This window comes from Hyperolius riggenbachi, chromosome 10 (genome assembly GCF_040937935.1).
Source record: "Hyperolius riggenbachi isolate aHypRig1 chromosome 10, aHypRig1.pri, whole genome shotgun sequence".
NCBI classification, from domain to species: Eukaryota; Metazoa; Chordata; class Amphibia; order Anura; family Hyperoliidae; genus Hyperolius; species Hyperolius riggenbachi.
In genome coordinates, this window is record NC_090655.1 from 99,521,873 (window position 1) to 99,542,367 (window position 20,495).

At 40.6% G+C, this 20,495-nt stretch overlaps 1 protein-coding gene across 6 annotated transcripts in view; it reads right to left on the minus strand.

The window, feature by feature from the left end:
• The window catches only part of PRKG1 (protein kinase cGMP-dependent 1), a 1,426,855-nt gene that overhangs the window by 1,031,595 nt on the left and 374,765 nt on the right, over nt 1–20,495 (minus strand). For all 6 annotated transcript variants that reach the window (XR_011024535.1, XM_068258259.1, XM_068258261.1 and 3 more), the window contains exon 2: nt 488–654. Coding sequence is in view for 5 of the 6 variants with exons in the window: in XM_068258259.1 (XP_068114360.1) it covers nt 488–654 (167 nt within the window). In the remaining variant the exon portion in view is untranslated. The remainder of the gene's footprint in view (nt 1–487; nt 655–20,495) is intronic.

Consider the following 20,495-nt stretch of genomic DNA (forward strand, 5'->3'; position numbering starts at 1 on the left):
GTCATCACGATCTTGTCTTTGCCACCTAGCGAGTCAATAACCTGGAATAAGCATGTTTGTATAGGAGTTAAACTGTTCAAACATTGTTGACAGCCATGAAGCTTACACCTTTTCTATTTTCAAAGCACAGTTTAAGTCACACATCATCTTATTTTAGCGGCTGTTGTGTTGTGTAAATGTACAGTATATATGTGCCCTTAGGGACGTACAGTACAGGCTGCAGACAATCTATTGCTAGTAAGTTAAGCAAAAATATATTCAGTCTCATAAAGCTGCATTAGTTCCATTTTGCAAATAAAATGAATGACCTCGTTTTTTCTTAGCAATTGCAAAGGCTGTAGACAGCTGTGACGGATGTTAAAAGGACATTCCACAATGAAATCTATCTAAAATGAGCACTGTACAGTTTCTCTCAGACAGGAAAAGAAAACTTTCAGATCTTGTACAGTAAAAGTAAAGGAACTGTGGGAAAAGTAAAACACAGTACCTTCCATGACATAGACCAGTGACCCCACGTCCCCTTCCTTGATGATACAGCTGTCTTTGCCATATTCAACAGGATACATACAATCCACTATCTCTTGGATCTGGGAAATCTCTAAGTTCTTCATGAAATCATTGTCCAGAATCGCTTCTTTAATTAAGTCCTTGGACCTGAAGTAAGAGATAGACAATATTTAGTGACATTCTGAAGCAGTAACATTAAACCAAAAAAAGAACAGGCTTTTTGTTTACCTTAGTACAGAACATTTTTAGCAATTTTCTTTCATATGAACCTGGTAACTAAAATAGCCAGAAGTTTGTTAAGTCAACTTTTTTTCTGCTTTTAGTCTTAAACGATGAACCCTGTGAGAATGTAAAGACTTTGTGCTGAAGGCAATGATGAGCAGTAACACATTACAGCAGATATACTGTACAATTTAATCAGTGTATCACTGTCCTTAAAGAGACACTAAAGCGAAAACAAATATATGATATAATGAATTGGTTGTGTACTATGAATAATTACTAGAAGATTAGCTGCAAAGAAAATATTCTCATATTTTTATTTTCAGGTATTTAGTGTTTTTTCTAACGTTGCATCATTCTATAATATGTGCAGATTACACAACACTCAGCATTCAAAATGATTCTTTCAGAGCAGTCTGAACTAATGACCTCTCCTCTGGCAGAGAAATAGAAATTTGTTCACTAACAGTTGAGATAATAAAAGTCAGAAGACAGCCCTCTCTACGACTTTGAAAGTCGTAGAGCTTAATGGCTTTTTTTGCATAGAGATAACAACTGGAGTTTCTTAACTCTTTCTGTACTGGAAACAATTAGACTGATGTATCTGATCTTAATGTTTTATTTCTTAGCTGTACTACACATACAAATCATAATATCATATTTTTTTTTCGCTTCAGTGTCTCTTTAAAGAAAATAGTTTTGTAATTGTGCCATTATTATGGCTGCATTATAGTATATAGGCGTCAATGGCTTGGTGACCCCATTACTTTGGTAAAGACATGAAATATTACCAATCATAAAACAGCTTATAAGGCAACTGATGGCAAAGTGCTGTAGACAATCCCTCTTTGGACTGCTCTGTGAACACGGGCATGGGTGTAGGGCCCATTCCTACATAAAAGGTCAAAGATGGGAATTGGAATCTCCTAGAGCCTAGGTTCTCACTATGTGGTATGTGTACCCTAGGGGGTGGGCTCAGGGGTACCTGACTTGTCATAATCAATTCAATATAATACAAACTTTGAAATTTTGCAGTAAAATCCAGATTTATTGATTGCATGTGACAGTAAGAACTAATCCTACTGCACCTTAAAGAGGCTTTCCCCCCTTAAAGTCTTCTGAAGCCCTGGCTACCCTATGTGTGTCAACGTGGCCAGGGCCTAGCTCAGCAGCAGTGGCTTAATTGGTGGTTGCCGAGCTGGTAAAGGGCTCCGGCAACACAGGTGAGAGTGGCCACAGAGGGTTGGAAAAATGGCCCTGGTTGTCTTGCAGATGGAGGTGGTAGGGTTTCTGACATTAATTATGGGTGAGTCGGTGTGTGATTAACCCCACCGCCCGCTGATCTGTGCAGCAGTAATAGAGAACCTTACATTATTGGCTCTTGCACAAGCTTAGTTTTGCACCAATTATCCTCTATGGGTCAGAGGAGAGGACCAGTCCTTACCCAAATTATCCATGTGTTGCATCACATCACAGTTAATGAAAAGTATGCTTTAATGTCACTACTGTTGCGCACAGTTTGAGGTATCACACTGCATGCAGTAAGTTGGGATGCCATACGCCATTATGCCATACTATGAACATAGTATAGGTGGTGCATGCAGTGCAGAAAGCTGTATTACAATGCGGCCATTACACCACACTCCTCCTCTGCCTTTCGATCACGTTATTACATGGCCCTGCGGCCATATTAAAGTTTTACTTTACGTGGCTGCTAAAAGGTTTAGCGATACATGAGCAAAACAAAATATATCAGATTTACTTATCTGGGGATTCCTCCAGCCCCTAAAAACCTGTGCGTCTCTCACCGCAGCTCTGCTCTCTCTGCCAGTGTCCCCTCCGAAGCGCATGTACAGAAGCTGACCACTATAGAGGGGACCCTGGGACACTGGCAGAGAGCGGAGCTGCGGCGAGGGACACACAGGCTTCTAGGGGCTGGAGGAAGCCCCAGATAAGTAAATGGTTTTATTTTGCTCATGTATCCTTTAAATAAACTGGAGCAATTGTCAATTACAGAGTTTGTCCTAGTTCTGAAGCAGTTAATACACTGCTAGATACTTCCAAGCAGTTTTATAAAAAGTTGAAACCAAAACACATTTTTCAAACCAAGAATAATAAAAAAAAGGCTTGCTGGCTTTAGCCAGAATTTATACAACACATCTGATTTCTACAACTTGATCAAAGTAGAAAATGTACACGATACTATATCCAGCGATTCCCGACATGGTACTTTTCAAACAGAGTACTGTAGCCAGGCAGCCACTACTGTTCCCCTGTACTAGCCAACCTGTACAAAGGAAGAGCTTGCAAGCCTTGCTCTGGTTTTTTCAAATGATGAAGCGCTCTACAGGTTACTCTGCTTCAAAGGAGGTCTCACTGCCCCAGAATCACTGATTATCACTGCTTCACAAATCGCATAAAAATCCCCGGTCTCAAGAGAGTCAAAAGGAACATCTCAATAATTTCCTTTTAGATATTACTTAACATATTTAGATCTCTCCTGCTTGAAGGGAAAAATCAATGAGTACCATTCCCGGGAGTTTTGAAGTTTTCTAAAAGAATATTCTAAAAGCATATGTTCTACGGTGAAGCCAGCATTGGGTTGCTTACATTACCTAGTTAAGCTCCTCATGCTAACAAATTTTGTCATCTAAAATAGTGGAAAATCAGAGCCAGCACAAGGAACACGATGCACGATTATGGTGCTCCAAATCTCTTTCCAAACGGAGACACATTACCTGGAGCAGTACAGCTTCCCAGTGGAAGCAGCCACATCCTCTTACCATTTCAATGGCTTCAATTCATCAAAGGGTGTTCGATAACAAAACCCCAGTCCTTAAAATACCGCATTCGGTATTTTACACTTCACTGTGCTAATTCATCAATATTTTCCCATGTGCGGTAGAGGTTCGTTAAGTTACCGAACTACTAGGCTTCAATTCATCAAAGGCTGTTCGATAACAGCAGAGTGGTGCAGAGCAGCTTGGAATGTCTCTGTGTTGTTACAAGCTGATAACAATAGAAGGCATCCAGACATCCCTTTACATGTAAAGGTGTTATAGTTACTGTTACTTGTACTGCCTCTGCAGCTCTGAATCTGTCCATCAGTCTTTCTTAACATTTTATTTATTTGCCACAACGTAGATGAACTTCCTGGAGACATTACAAATGCCATGCTTGGTGATTTCACCACCAGCATCTTTGCATTATCAAACAGGGCCTGAAAGGGTTACACCACCGAAGGGAATCTGGGGATATATTTTGACCCGTTCTCTCTGCTCACTGCTTGGGGGGTCTGAAAGCTTGTGTGGAGAAGCCTGTGTGACCTATCAGCGGCACTTGCAGGAGAACAGGGGCTGTTTCTATTGGCTGCCTGCTCCTGCTAATCATGAAAACATTCACACAGAAGGCTTTCGAAGCCTGTAACGACAGGGGAGAGCTTGAGATAAACACCGAATGTGTTATCGAATGTGGGAACCTTGATGAATTAACATTTGTTGAGCACATGTCGGTAATTTATCTCATTGCTGTGTCATTTCAGCTTCTCATTCGGTAACAGCTTTGATGAATTAACATTTTCTAAAGTGCTTCGTTAAGTCAGCTGTTTTCAGCATTACCGAATGCGGTAATGCTTGATGAATTGAAGCCAATGTCTTTAATGTTACATTATATTGTGCTGTTCAAGAGGGGGATTTTTAGAGGCTTCTTACCAAGGGATTTGCCTACTCGATGGAAGAGAACTAATTGTATAAATAACAATTTGCAAACCTCCACTCTGTGAACTAGAAAATCTGTATAGAGAGAAAGATCTTGCATCCTATAGCGTGTATACTGTAAACTCCGCAGCTAATTTTGTTTCTGTTTTCAGTATGCAGTAGGGACGGGTTGGAAGTACTGAGTTATGTATGTATGTATGTATGTACTTAATTATGATGCTCACGTTCCTGTTAAACCGTCCACTCGCTTTCTGCTGCTAGCAACACAAACAGAAGTGAGGAACAACCACTTTAAAAAAATATATATAATCATGATAAGGATTGAAGAAAAACTTTTCAACTGTGAAACACCATCATAACAAAAAAGACATATCCTAAACCTTCACTTTTTTACCTCCACCTCCCTGGCATTCAATTTCTGCTGGATGTCCGTGCAAAAAGTACCGGTAATTCAATTAATCTTTATTACATGTGTCAAGCAAGGGTCTAGAATATATTGAGTATATTACAAGTTTCAAACACAAAATCATCTAAAAAAAAATAAAACTGTCATTTTCCCCTTCTGCCAGGCCACAATTTCCTCACTATTCCGCTTTTTGGCAGAAAACGTGCAGCATTTTGCATGCGTTTTTTCCGTATTAAAATTCACATTCGTGTGCTAGTGTTCATGGGCGAACTTTTGCATGCAGGTTTTGCAGCCGAATGTGCATTTTAATGTGAAAAATGCATGCAAAAAACCCCCCAGAACCCAGCTTTAGAACTGCTGAACGAGCCAGTCCATTTTCACCTATGTTTCGCTGGATGAGTCAGGCTCGTCCATATCGCCAGGAAAAATAAGCAGTTAAAGTAAAATCCTATCCATTTTTTTTTATTTCTACGCAGGAAACTCAGCACTTCAATTCATGAGTTTATGTTATTTTGTTAAGATCTACATCTGAAACTAAGCCTGTTCCCTACCAAAATTACAGCCTTCTATCAGTAACCATTAGTAATAAAATGCCATAAATATCTGTTCTTTTTCTTCACACAAGCATATTTAAACACTTTCCAACTGCATAATGTAATTGTCAAGTAATGTTAAAATGCACCCATGCATAGGAGAGCTCCATGTGCCTAAACTCTACGTGCCCAGTGTCTATTTGGGCTACAATTTCAAAAACAGCCATTAAGGTTCAGCATCACACTGTAATTACAAAGCATTTTAATTCAGTAAACCATAAAAAAATAACAGAAAGAGGATAAATGCAGTGCATCATAGCTACAGCTCAGCTTCGGGTGAGACACCTTTCTACGAGTGGTCCTTGTGATCAGCTGTATTTATTCAGCTTCCTTTTATTTTTGTAATGGTTCATGTAAATTAGTTGCATGTCAGGCACTAATCTGTGACAAACATAATTTGGGTAAACATAAAGTGTGGGCCACGTGGCACGCCTGTGCACATTACTACAAAGTGAGGGCTGGTGCACACCAAAACCCGCTAGCAGATCCGCAAAATGCTAGCAGATTTTTAAACGCTTTTTTTTATTTTTATGAGGCGTTTTGCTAGCGTTTTGCGGATTGCTGCTGCGGTTTTCAGTATAGTAGATTTCATATATTGTTACAGTAAAGCTGTTACTGAACAGCTTCTGTAACAAAAACGCCTGCAAAACCGCTCTGAAGTGCCGTTTTTCAGAGCGGTTTGCGTTTTTCCTATACTTAACATTGAGGCAGAAACGCACCCGCAATCCAAAAAATGCCTCACCCAGGCATTTTTCGTTTCTGCAAAACGCCCCCCGCTCTGGTGTGCACCACCCCATTGAGATACATTGACCAAGCAGATCCGCAGCCGCAAGCGGATCTGAAAACGCCCAAAAAGCCGCTCGGTGTGCACCAGCCCTAAAAGTCGTCAATCAAGTGCTGACACTCCAGGAAACTAGTCAAGAACTAGGACGTCTACATTCACAGTCGTTAATGTCTCTTGCCACACTGCAATGCACCACCTGTTCGATGTTCAAAGTTCGATCGGTATTTCAAGATAATGGTGTGCAGCTCATACTGTACAGCATGCAGTGTATTACCACAAACCGTGCACATTAACCATGACAATGAAGCATAGTTTGCCTTGACTTTTCATTGTATAGGATGTGGATACACGGATAATGTGCGGTGCCACTTTCCTGTTTCATTATGCTCCTGCTATTACAGGGAACACAATGCCAAACCCACTGTGACTCTAGCCAAAGGTTTACAGTAAAAATGTATGAATTTCAATGCCTAGTCATGCTTTTTTGTATGTATAGCAAAGTATTGAGTCAACATATGTGTGAGCAGGCCAGGGCTGTGGAGTCGGTACAAAAATTACCCGACTCAGACTCTGGCTCTTCAGTTTATGAAACCACCTACTCTCCAAGTACCCAAAATTGTGCCGACTCCTTGTCTCAGACTCCACAGCCCTTGCAGCACTATGGAGTGGGTACAAAAATCATCCAATTCAGACTCCTTGATTTATGAAACTACCAACTCCTGGTACCCAAAAATTGCTTTGCCTCCTCAACTCCAACTACACAGCCCTAGAGCAGATGAAAATGAACCCATAGGGAAACATGGAAAACGCCTTCACCTATGCTGTGCACACGGATATCCATCTCACCTTTCAAAGCGGAGTGACGACCGCGGAGCATGTGGGCTAGGTCCTCAGGGGATATTTCCGTCTTTCCAAGCCAGTCTGCACCTGCCTCTCTTTATACCCGGCTAAGTATATCTTTTATTTATTTACTTCCTTGCAGATCCTATAGGATGCTCCCACTTGGTTATTAGTGACTTTAACAGTATTTAAATTGCACTTTTAGTTTGATAGGTTGCACAGTTCAGGTTTATTATATATGATGAATGGTTGTTTGTTTGTGTAAATATAGCACTATATGCACTTTCATGGTCCCAAGTAGGGCTGATATGCACTGTTATACACAGGTTTTTTGCACTTTATAATTCTTACTGAACCCAGGTTCATCCACGAGGGGGCTCGTTCTCTGAGCCCCCAGTGGTTACAGGTTATACATCCACTGAGGTTGAACATAATAGATTATTATATCTAGCAGGCCCATTATGTTGAATATGGCTGGAAATACAATATTATGCTGTTTTTAGATGTTTTTAAAAATGTTTTTGTGTATCATTGATATGTGTTTGCCAAGATTGTAATAAAGACATTTTTTGATTGACACATATGGTCTGCAGTGGTGCTGTTTATAGGGGTATCTTTTCTCTTATAGTACTATGCTGTGCACTAGTTAAGCGTTGCATTAAAGCTCATTGCTACATTCTCAGTATAAACTGACCTGAACACTGGTTCCTGATCAGGTGATTGCTGAAAAAGGGCAATCACTAATAAAATGTGAGTCCACTCCATGTCAGCTTTTCCCTTCCTCTGATGGAGAGCAATGCAGCTTCTGAAGCGTATATAGCTACCTTTTTCCAATGGTGAAATTTATTATTGGCTAATAGAAAAGCCCTCAATTATTAAAAATAAGAATGATGCAAATACATAGAACCCCATGGTGTGAGAGTTCATGGACCATGTGAGGTGAAGCAATCTCCCCAACAGCTATATTGGCAGATATGGTAATCCATCCCAATTCTACTAAACTGCTGTTTTTGACACACTTTTAAAGAGTTCATCTTCCTCGTTGTCCTCCAGCCTAAGTTAGAGTCATGTGATCAGTACAAGAATCTGAGCAAACCAAGCAGACTGAAGATTATAGATAGTGTTATGTATATATGTATCTGCTTTAACAGTTCAAAACAGAGTTCTACAAAGCAATTCCTTAAAATAGCTTGGTGTAGGACAAAAATCTGCCTTAAGGTGTAATCAAACAATTTTTTGAACAAGGCAAAATAGCAGGGAAGCTTGGTTAAAAAAAAATACTTCAGGAGACAGTAACCAACACAGCATGCATTACCTCTCCAAATCAAACAGTTGCACTTATGGATCAAATAAATGGTGCCTTTAAGCACTGTTGCTCTGAACTATGTGGATCTAAACTTCTTGAAACCTTCAAACAGTTGGGTTGCTATCGTGACCTGAATGATTTTCCCAAATTATGTGCAGCACAGAGGCAGTTTCTACATGAAGATGCTACAATAGAAGAAGAGATGTAAGCTGCAATAAAGGGTATGACCAGTGGGAAATCCCATAGCAAAGGTGGTATAACGATACTTGAACAAAACTTTAAACACTTCAGATCACTGGGTCTCCGGCTCACTGCCTCAAACTATCAGAGAAACATTTACGCTTGTAATTACCAAACCAGTAAAGGGCACCAAGCAGCGTGCCATGTACTACCCTATTTCTTAACCCTCCTGGCGGTTTGCTAAAAAATCGCCAGGGGGCAGCAAATCTTTTTTTTAATTTTTTTTTTTTTTCATGTAGCGAGACAAAGTCTCGCTACATGATAGCCGCTGCTCAGCGGCATCCCCCCAGCCCCAAAGAACGGGATCTCCCGGAGGGCTTCCCCCCTCGCCATGGCGACGGGGCGGGATGACGTCACTGACGTCATCGACGTCGTGACGTCAAAGGGGATTCCGATCCACCCCATAGAGCTGCCTGGCACTGATTGGCCAGGCAGCGCACGGGGTCTGGGGGGGGGGGGGCGGCTGCGGCGCGACGGATAGCGGCGGATCGGCGGGTAGCGGCGGCGATCGGGCACTGCACGCAGCTAGCAAAGTGCTAGCTGCGTGCAGCAAAAAAAAATTATGCAAATCGGCCCAGCGGGGCCTGAGCGGTGCCTTCCGGCGGCTTACCCCGAGCTCAGCTCGGGCTTACCGCCAGGACAGATGGGAAAATCCGTTTTTTAAATCCTACTAACAACAAGGTTAAATAAAGCACTTAAGTCATTGAATAAACTTGGGGCAGGTGCGATTTCTACCAGTAAGGGAAACATTAATTTCTTGTGACTTCTAACATATATTGGATGTTTAGCAGGATTCGATGGCTTCTGGAATCTTAGTTTCTTAGAAAAAGCATTTGAATTGAAAGAATGGCCATATTTTTGGGCAATCTAAAATTGATAGGTTATTTCTTGTCACTTTATTACATGGTTTCAACTGTAGCATCAACATCCGACAGAGGGTCAATACAAGCCTATACATGTCTGAATCTCTTACTGTACACAGGGTTATTAAAGGGAACGTAAACTGAGGAGGATGTGGATTTTTCCTTTTAAAATAATACCAGTTGCGTGACTCTCCTGCTGATCTTGTGTCACTAATACTTTCAGACACAGCCCCTGAACAAGCATGCAGATCAGGTGCTCTGACTGAAGTCAGACTGGATTAGCTGCATGCTTGTTTCAGGTGTGTGATTCAGCTACCACTGCAACCAAAGAGATCAGCAGAAGAGTCAGGCAACTGGTATTGTTTAAAAGGAAACATCCATATCCTTCTCAGTTTATGTTCCCTTCAAGCAGTAACTCAATTTCCCCTGGATTGTATGATCTTGCTACAAAACCCTTAGCAATCAAAGTACAGTAGACAAGTGAAAAAACTTGAGAACTGATAAAATGGTGGGAAAAAAAGAACATTCTATGCATTATATGGCTTTGTATATAGAAGATACAAATAACTGTCGGATCACATCCCATATTAATATAAATGAACTTGGGGCCCTCTCAGGCATAAAAAGAAATTTAAAGAAGGTCATCCTCCCTTAGACCAGAGTTAAAGATGCGCCATATAAGACTCCACTGAAATGAGATTTAATTCTCCTTAACAAGCAGTTCACAACACTGTACTCAATAACATTATTAACTTGAGTTTAGACAAATCCATGCATAGTACAAACATTTCAGGGCCTCCAGCAAGGTAAACTGGCTTTCTCAACCTTTTTCTAGACAGTTTGTTTGGTAACACTCCACAAATAAGCTATTCTAGAGTTATTTGAGGTCCTTTACAGCTTTCTTAGAAATACATACTGAAGTTTACCTCTAATGCAGACTGTTAGTCTGAGCACACAACTTGTAGTATCTGGGTAAGCAAAGAAAGTATTGAAAAGAGCTTGCTTTACTCACACATATTAAACAACCAGTTGCCGTTAAAGATTATTCCAGACACTAAAATGTGAGCCTAAAGGGAGTTCAGAAGCTCATAGACATAGCTCCAGGAAGTCAGTAGTTAATTTTTTGTAAAGCCTAAATACCTATTTTTTCTATCCAATGATATGTTCTAATCTTCAGCTTTCTGTAAAATACACCAAACCTATAATATGTTATCAGGTCAGGTAGAGGAATGTTTAAGAACTATAGCAACTCACCAGAATGCTTTCAAGCCTATATTCTACAATAACTGAAATATTTCAAGTAAGGGACAAGTGACTTTACTAAATGAAATTATCTTACAGAAGTAACGGCTGAAAACTGGAAGCAAGCATTATGCATTTCAGCATCAACAAATCGAGCAGCCAAAAAACAAATGACTCAGATAAAGTTTATACATAGAACATATGTTACTCCAGTTAGACATGTATCAAGTCTAATACATGCCCAAATGCAGACAGTGAGTTTAGCACACTTTTCCACATGCTCTGAAAATAGATGGATTTAAAATTAAAATCATTATGTTTCCATATGTTACTTTTTGGAGGACTGTGCTTAGTGCTACGGGCAATAAAAAGCAAAATATCATTATAAAACATGCTTAATTTTAAGCTATAAATAGCAAATAGACAAAATGGTAATGCCAAAAAGCCCAGAAAAAGTAAGAGGTCAAGTGATTGTGTCAATAAAACTCTAAGCATACCCTAATAGAACACGTCCCACAAAATACTCTCAAATGTGAAATTCTTCATTATCTAGAGCAAAAGATGGAAACTAGTAATCACCATACATTGTATCCTTTATACCAAGAATACAGCATGTATGTATATCTCACACAATTACCAGTAAAACGATTACCCCATAAAAAAAAAGTTGAAAGGGGTGGCGGGGTTAAATAAAAAAAATAAAAAAATAAAAAAAGAGATCTAGACTCAATACAAAAACAGTAACACCCCCATTATCTGTCATCAACTGGGAATGGCTGATACCGGATAGGTGTAGTTTCGGGTTGCTTGAGAGTCAATGTTACAAATGGGGCTAACTAAAAGACAGTACTATACCCCACACTGTATACTTACCATAAACTCTGTATTAATGTTAAAATACCATAAGCTAACAGAGTATTATTATTGTATAAAGAAGTGTAAAAGTTCAACATAGAATCCTGCAAGGCCAGTATTTTGTTGCTTGAGAATTCTTCTAAATTGAGCTCTGTATAACGGGGGTTTTATTGTACCAAGATGTGTTTGTGCGTTAAAGCCAGTACTAATGCTAGATTGTTCTTTATCTTTAAAGGATAGGTGAGCTGAAAGTTTTGTCACAATTATATCCATACATAAGTCAAGTCTCCACACTAGGATTGCTGCCTCCATTTCCCACCACCAGGCTCCATGTTCCTGTAATAAGCCCCAGACTAGGCCCAATCACCAATGGTCAGCAACCTCTGAACTGGATATTTTTCTGCTGCATATGCGCAGTTTACTCTCTGACGCCACTATGGCCATGCTCTGTCACTCTGTTGTGCTCAGCACAGTCACCCCTCCTTTTTTCCATAGAGAGGGAAGATGTTGCTCTGTTGTTTCCTACTGATGCTTGGGTACAGCATTGCATTGGGGCCCCACAGAGTCACCAACAGGATAAAGTTTAATCCTGGAAGGTGACACAAATTATGCATTTGTATGTACATTTACTGAAAGCAATTAAGGTATTTGTGCCTTTTCTCCCTAGTAGATTTGCTAAAATTACTGAACATGGAGTACAAAGGGGCAGCATTGTTTAAATCTTAGCCAAGACAATATCTGCATACAGTTTTCCAGTGCTTACTCTTGGCACTCCAGTTTCCACCCATATGCCCCCCCCCCCCCAATAGAGGTTTTGCCCCTAAAATTGGCCTTGGCTACAATAGAAACACTAGACAATGGGTATGGTAGGGATTAGAGGGTGAGCTCCTCTGAACGGCAGTTAATGACATTATTAAATTATGCTCGGTACACATGATGCAATTTTCCGTCCGATTGTCGGTTAATCTGACAGGAAGTTGCGTGTACATCTCTACACTGCTCTAGATCGATAACAAGATCAATTTTCTTGTGATAACTTAGGAAAATCGATCCAGTTATCAAATGGGAGCAGTTTGGGCATTAGAAAAATAATCATCCGATTCCCGTCGATCAGACAGGAAATAGCATTGAGTGTACCCAGCATTACAGAGCAGTGGAACAGGTCAGCACTATATAAACAAACAACAATTGTAACAGCCATTAAACCCTAAATGCAACAGCCAGTCAGTTCCCGTTCCGGTTGTGGTAAATGCAGCATGGCCATGGTTCTACACTATAACAAAAATCAAGAAGGAAAAATCTCCTGAACACAGGAGTATGCAAAGTTCTTGGAAGAGAATCTTATTTTATGATTATTATTTATGCCCAATCATGTCCGATCCCAACATCACAAACCTGCGATGTTCAAGTATGTGCTTCAACACATGGTACAAACACTGGAAAATATTACTCTTCCGCTACATCACACAGGACTTTCCAACTCCAGGAATACAGTTGCAAAATAAACTCAAGTGCTTACAGTCTGTGCCATGGAGAGAACACATTGTTTTCCAGTACATTAGAAAGAGCTGACTTACGGTCTGCTGACAGTTTATTATCCATTTTTCATGTCACAGGGCAAGTCTGAGATGACAGAAAGCCATGCAGAATGAACTCTCTTTTGCTGGTGACCTTTGATCATAGCAAAATGATTTCCAGTGTGTTACTTTGAACTGACTCAAAATTAGAGGCTTGGAGCAGTGTCATCATTAAAATGGGATTTATACCATTGTGCCATGGGAACTCACTTTAAAGGCTTGAACCGAATAAAGAGATTGATGCCAAAGTGACAGAATCCAATTCTACATGGTTCATTTCTGTTACTTAATAGATTATGAAGTATATCAAAATGTTTGATAGAAAGTTGAGGTGCACAGTGCCATCAAAAAATAGAGTTGGAAAGACAGTTCATTAATAAACCAGTAGTTTTCTTCCCGTAAGAACTATGCATTTTGTATGTTTCTGCATTAGCACGGTCCATGTTAATAAGCACACATGCTATGCACTTAGTCTTTTTGTTTTCAGTGCTAATCTGGAAATTAGGAGATTACCTCACTGACTAAAGGACTCCTACACGAGTCAATGCTTGAATTTTGTGGTAATTAACAGAGGCGCCAAAAGAATAAAAGTAGCTAAAACTTTTAAAAAACGCAGGAGGCAGTGGTGGACTTACCTCCTCCAAGCAGACACAAAACAGGTTGCTATTATAGCAAATGTATTTATATATACACTCCAAAGTGTCAAAGCAATGCGTTTCGCATGGGTGGCCCTTGCTTCATTAGGCAATAGGGGATAGGGGACGGAGCATACAGCAAGTGCAAGTGCGTATGACTCAGCCTAGCATCTCCGTTTTGAATTTTACTCACTTGTCTTGCGTTTGTAACAGCACCTATAAAGAGTGAGTAAAGCTACCCCAAGGACTTGTCCGCACTATGTGCTCAGTACGACACTGCAATGGTGTACCAAATGCAAGGACACAGTTTAAAAATGAACAATGCATTCTTCTCAACATAATACCGCACTGCTGAATGGGGTCAGCATTACAGGACACAGCACCACAAGCTGAAACACCCAGCCACCTGCAATTATAATGAATGTATGCTGTAGCGAATACCACAACACTGCATATTTTATGTTCATTTTCAAGCTGCATAAAAGTATCAAAATATGAATCAACTTGGAATTATTTGCATCCTATTGATAATGTGAATAATCTCTATATCTTCTAACATAGCAGTGCCTCCTGAACATCTGCAATGTTTAATATCAACAGTTTCCAATCTGATCTGTTTTAAAAGAAGGTATGTGTTTGGCCATCATAATGTTATTTTTATGTTACATTATCGGTTTCTAATAAAATTCCATAAAGAGAATTTGGTGCCAATAAGCTCAACTAACCACTTACTGGTACTTCAATATCATACACAAAACAAATCTTCACCCCTTCTTTATGCATAATATGAATGGGAAATTTGCTGAATTTGAGTACAATTCATTAAGTCAGTCATGTTACCAATCTTAGGCCTTATCCTCCCTTATTATGGGAAAATGCTGCTGTGGCCGCGTTACATTGGATGCCACTGAAAATGTTTTGGCGTGCTTTATATGCACGTTATAACAGAAGGCAATTCAATCTCCCAGTGTGAAACTAGACTAAAAGAGGATTTACTCGCCAATAATATAGAAGATTCTACTTTTCTCTCCTTTTACAAAATGCTGACTTCCTGGTAGACATATAAGCAATAGCTATATGCGCAGCACGGTGGCGTAGTGGTTAGCGCTCTCGCCGTGCAGCGCAGGCTTCCCGATTCGAATTCCAGCCAGGTCAACATCTGCAAGGAGTTTGTATGTTCTCCCCGTGTCTGTGTGGGTTTACTCCGGGCACTCCAGTTTCCATCCCACATCCTAAAAACATACTGATAAGTTAATTGGCTTCCCCCTGAATTGGCCCTAGACTATGATACATGCACTACACGATACACACATAGACATAGGACTATGGTAGGGACTAGATTGTGAGCCCCTCTGAGGGACAGTTAGTGACAAGACAATATACTTTGTACAGTGCTGCGTAATATGTCGGCACTATATAAAAAAAAATACAACTAAATATTCAGGCTGTGGTGAACAAAAACTTCATTAGAACTTGCATGGCAGGCGTAAATATGTGCACTTGTAGAGGCATTATGGGGACGTATAGCACTGTAGAATGCAGTACATTATTCAGGATACCCACTTTTATGGTTATTTTCCTGGTTTAAACATCAGAAACACTTCCAACAACTATATATTGCTGTATACTGGTAGGTGACACAGTCGTCCCAGTAATGCTTAGCCTGGGCATTCTAGGAGGCCAGGTATATTCTCTAATAGCTTTACAATTCAGTAAACCAACTTTCTGCAGAGGTCACTTGTCAGGATTAAAGAGGTTGCAACCTGTGATAAATTGCAGCATGTAAATCTGGGTAAAAGTGGCAAACACTGAGCGTACACTTATTCCCTTCCTCCGATACAGGGGACGGTACTTCAGATCAGGTGTTTTTGTGGCTACACAGGTGAATAGATCATGATGGACACACTTTTTATAACCCTTGTGAGCTGGGCCTCAAGGCCGTAAGGGGCACCAAAGTTTTGCTGGGGTGCTTCATGAATTGCAGGTTATGTCAATGGACCGGGCCCCACAGCTCATGCATTGTACGATGATGCTGAACCGAGGTAAAGATAACTAAACAGTTTATTGATTCAGGCCACAAAAACTAATTTTTAACATTTTAGCTAAAGAACCACACTTGACACTAAAATGCTAACATTCAAGCACTTCACTTAAAGTGAACCTCCGGCCTAAAAATCTACTCAGCAGAACTGAAAAGGCTTGGTGTTTCTTTAACAGTTTCACAGCATCAGAACTTTGTTTTTCTTACCAAAGCATCATTTTTAGCTGCATTTTAGCCAAGCTCCACCCATCAAAGATGCTGTGCAGAGCATGATGAGATTTCCTATGTTATTCACGTTGTCTAGCAACTGGGAGAGGTGCTCAGGACACAGGACAGTTGGAACTGTGTCTCATGCTCCCTGTCACCTCCTTTCAACCAAAAAGATGGTTGCATTCATGAAAACAAACATTTGCCTGTTCTTTTAAAACAGGGTGGGTAAGAGATTATATTACCTATTTTAATTAACATAACTAATGTAACTTAATGACAGTATGTTTGTTTAGGCTGGAGTTCCTCTTTAATAAGATATCAGCTTGTGAAAAACAGTGCCAAGACTTGGTCTTTACAGGTAATAAATAGGATAACCGCCACATTCCCCTTGCTTCAGGCATCCTCTAAGCTAAATTCATAGATCAAAAAGAGACTTTTATATTACAATATCAGAAGTTGAGATTTCTGTTGTAAACATCTATAATCTTTTTTATGAGTCACATGCCATTAACTACAAGAGAATATCATGGGTTGACTGTGTCTTAGCAAATGACACTGTTAGTTGGAAAACGACTAACGGCATGTAATGATACAATTGTCCTTGCACAAAATCATGTAACACCAGCGGAGACAGAACTGCTGCTGCCTGAACCTCATTCCAGACAAACCTGGCTGAAGACATGACCTGAAATCAAAACACCCTCAAGGCTGCGTTTTCATGGAAAGTGCTTGCAGGTGTTGAACATTAAGCATAGTGGCTGGCCAAATACCCTGTGCACTAGGCTGCAGTGTTCATTTTTTTCTCCATGCAAACAGCAGGAGGTTCAGAAATTCTGTGTTTTCCAGCCATCTGCCAGTTGCCACCTGCAAAGCTCAGAAATTCATAAACTAGGTCAGCATTTTCCACCAGCTCTAACTACTCTCTAAGAAAGAAGCCAAAAAGACAAGCTACTATGCATGAACCAGTTTTCACACATTTTAAAATTATATTCAATAGTCTTCTGAATAGCAATGGAGACACTACAGCACCATGCTGCTTGCTAAAAACTGTTAGTGTAGTGCTTATCAACATTACTACAGCACGTTCCTCTTTATTAATGACTGTGTTGGCCATATACCCCATTTTGTTTAACATCTCAAGTACCCCTTGACACATGAGGTACATATGGTGTAGTCAAACATTCCTTCATGCTTTCATTAACTATAAGTACTTAATCTGGTAATTTATGTACGGTTTATTTTTTCCCTCAAGTCTAAACTTACGGTAGATTGACTATGACAAGTACCCCGTGAGCCCAGCTAAATGATTCCATTGTGTTGAGAACCTAGGTTGTAGTAGATACCACTCACACCTTTTCAGCACTAGCGTTACATGTTTGAATCTTGACCAGGTCCTTTTCTGCATGGAGTTCGTATGTTGTCCCATATGTTGTCCCATTGTTTATAAGGGTTCCTTCCAGGTACAATGGGGTTTCCTGGGAAACCAGTGAAAGTAACATACTGATGCTTTCACTGGTTTCCCTCAAACAGGTCTAAGACTCTGGAAGGGACTAGGGCAATGGCAGGGATTTAAATTGTGAGCTACCCTGACACATAGTGACATCCCTATGTATTCTGGGAAGCACAGAGGAAGAGGTCAGCACTATATAAATGCATAATTGTACAAACTATAGTACAAATAATGCACATTGCCTGGCTGTCCTGCTGATCCACTGCCTCCAATACTTTTAGCCATAGATCAAGCATGTAACAGATCAGGTGTTTCTGACATTATTGTCAGAGCTGACAAGAACAGGGGCATGCTTGTTTCTGGCGTGATTCAGACACTACTGCAGGCAAATAGATCAGCAGAGTTGCCAGGCAACTGGTATTATATAAAACAAAATAAATATGGCAGCTTCCACATTCTTCTCACTTCAGTTGTCCTTTAAATACCAGGGAATGTGATTGGCATTTGGTAAGCAGATGAAATGATCATGAGCAAGTACCTGGATCTTGGTAAGCAAATTAACTAAAACTATTATATATTCTGACAGAAATATGCATCGCCTTAGTGTTCCAAGGACAATTCATACGAACACATATACAAAGCTTATTCTGTGTGAAAGGCTGCATGGTCAAATAATGTGAATGTTCATTCATAATAAGAATGTACCATCACAGGCTCACAACATGCTCTACTCATACCACAGAACATACTTATGTTGGGCTGAGGAGGTGTTTGAAGGGATTCAATTATATACTTTACAATAAGTTTTGTGGATTACAAATTATATCTCAAACTATACAAACCAAAGCAAATCAGGTTTTTCCTTTTTCCTTTCCCTGCCTAAATAGTTTTGTCACATTCTCAATTAAAAAGGTTAATTGCTTCCCGACCAATGTCCCTGTACCCACAAAGAGCATTTCCATAACAGTAACGGTGTGAAACCAGAAGCATTAAGTCTGCACAGTACGCCTAGCCTTGCAGCAGATTCCTGCATGTCACAGTGTTCAGGATGACACAGGAGTAATTTACAAACTGCGCTCTGGCAGATGAAATATGTTTTTCCATTCTGCATCATATCCGCATCCTAATGAAGATATTAGCAGCCAGATGGGAATGACACAATGAGCCATCACAGTTATGACTTACATAAAATGTCACTGGTTGTCCTACACTGCTGACATTACGACAGAGGGATCATTTAGCTCACTGAACTGTGATGGGTCCAGAAGTCTAGACACTTGTTTGAGGCATTATAAGGGGGATGGATTGTAGATTCACCTTCTTCCACAGCCAAGGATAACAGTGTAAAGAGTTCTAACTAGCCAAAGGGCGGAGTGATGGATGGTGTGTGAGGAATTCTACAGTGGTGCCTATTTATTCAAAATATTCAAAATGTCAAACACGAATAGCAATATGAATGGAGTTCAAACAAATCTTAGTGAAAGGAAAGAACAAACGTGTTTTACTGCAATATCCATTAAGTCAGTCATGTAAGCAAAGCTTTTGTCCTTAAAATGAACCCGAGGTGACACACATGGAGGCTGCCATATTCGTTTCCTTTTAAACAAAACCAGTTGCCTGGCAGTCCTGCTCATCTTTCTGGTCAGTAGTGTCTGAATCACACCTACATCTCAAGTACATCACAAACACGTTTAGTACCCTTATGAGGTTGTAACTCCTGTCTACATTCCAATTTAGGACGTCACACACTTTGCACCAGTGACCACTCAAGCTAAAATGGGAAACTTCGTAGTCTAAAAAAAAATCTGTTAGGTATTGTAGTATTATAGGTTTTCTGTCTTAACACTCTAGACCCTATTTGGATTTTTTTTTCTCCAATGAAGGCATCATAAAATTACACATACCTGGGGCTTCCTCCCGCCCGCCTCCCCAAGGCTGGTCAGTACCTTGTCGTCCTCCTGTGCTGCCTGGATCCTCCACAATTAAGCCCGGAAAGTCCTTCAGTCGGGGCCAGTCGGCGCAGGCGCAGTCCAGCTGCACACACTCCCCTGTCGCACTCCTGTAGTACTGCAAAGGCGCAGAATGCTCCTGGCGACGGGAGGGGCGTGCACCGCCGGGCCGAGCATGCGCATTATGCCCCAAACCAAACGTTTTTCTGGCTGAATCGTAGGATCCAGGCAGCGCAGGAGGATAGCGAGGTAATGATTAGCCTAGAGGGGGATGGAGGAAGCCCCAGGTATGTATAATTTCTCAGGTTCCCTTTAATGTGAATGTGTAGTGATAAGGAAGCTTACATATTAATTTCTTTTTTAAGCAATGCTAGCTGCCCGATTATCCTGCTGATCCTCTGCCTCAAAGACCATGTTACCACTATGCGTGTTGTGTAACGCCTGTGCTACAACGCTGACAAAATACAACGTGCACTCAGCACGTTATAACAGGCACGTTATTTTTCATAGCATTAAGATTGCTATCATAACATTATTGATAGTGCAAACTTCATTCAGAAACACACTATACATGCCAATTAGAGATGTCCCGAACGGTTCGCCGGCGAACGGTTCCCGGTGAACTTTGGTGGTTCGGGTTCGCCTGCCAAAGGCGAACTTTCCCGGAAGTTCAATTTGCCCCATAATGCTCTATTGAGCAAAACTTTGACCCTCTATATCACAGTCAGCAGGCACATTGTTGCCAATCAGACTGCACTCACTGGTGGAGCCCCACCCCCCCCCCCCCTTATACAAGGCAAGGTCCTTGAGCTATTTGAATTACTCGTCTGCCTATACTAATCAGTTAGTTAAGGGACAGATGCTACACACACTCTGCTAGGGAGAGTTTAATTAGCCTCTTGTAGGCTTCTCCTCCCTTCTACCTATTCCCTCCGTCTCATCTGCCAGGGAATTCCAGTATTTTAAAAGCCAGCTTACATACCGTGGCTGGGGATTGAACCCAGGTCTCAGTGTATGGTAGGTAACTAACATATCCATTATACCACCAACACTACAAGC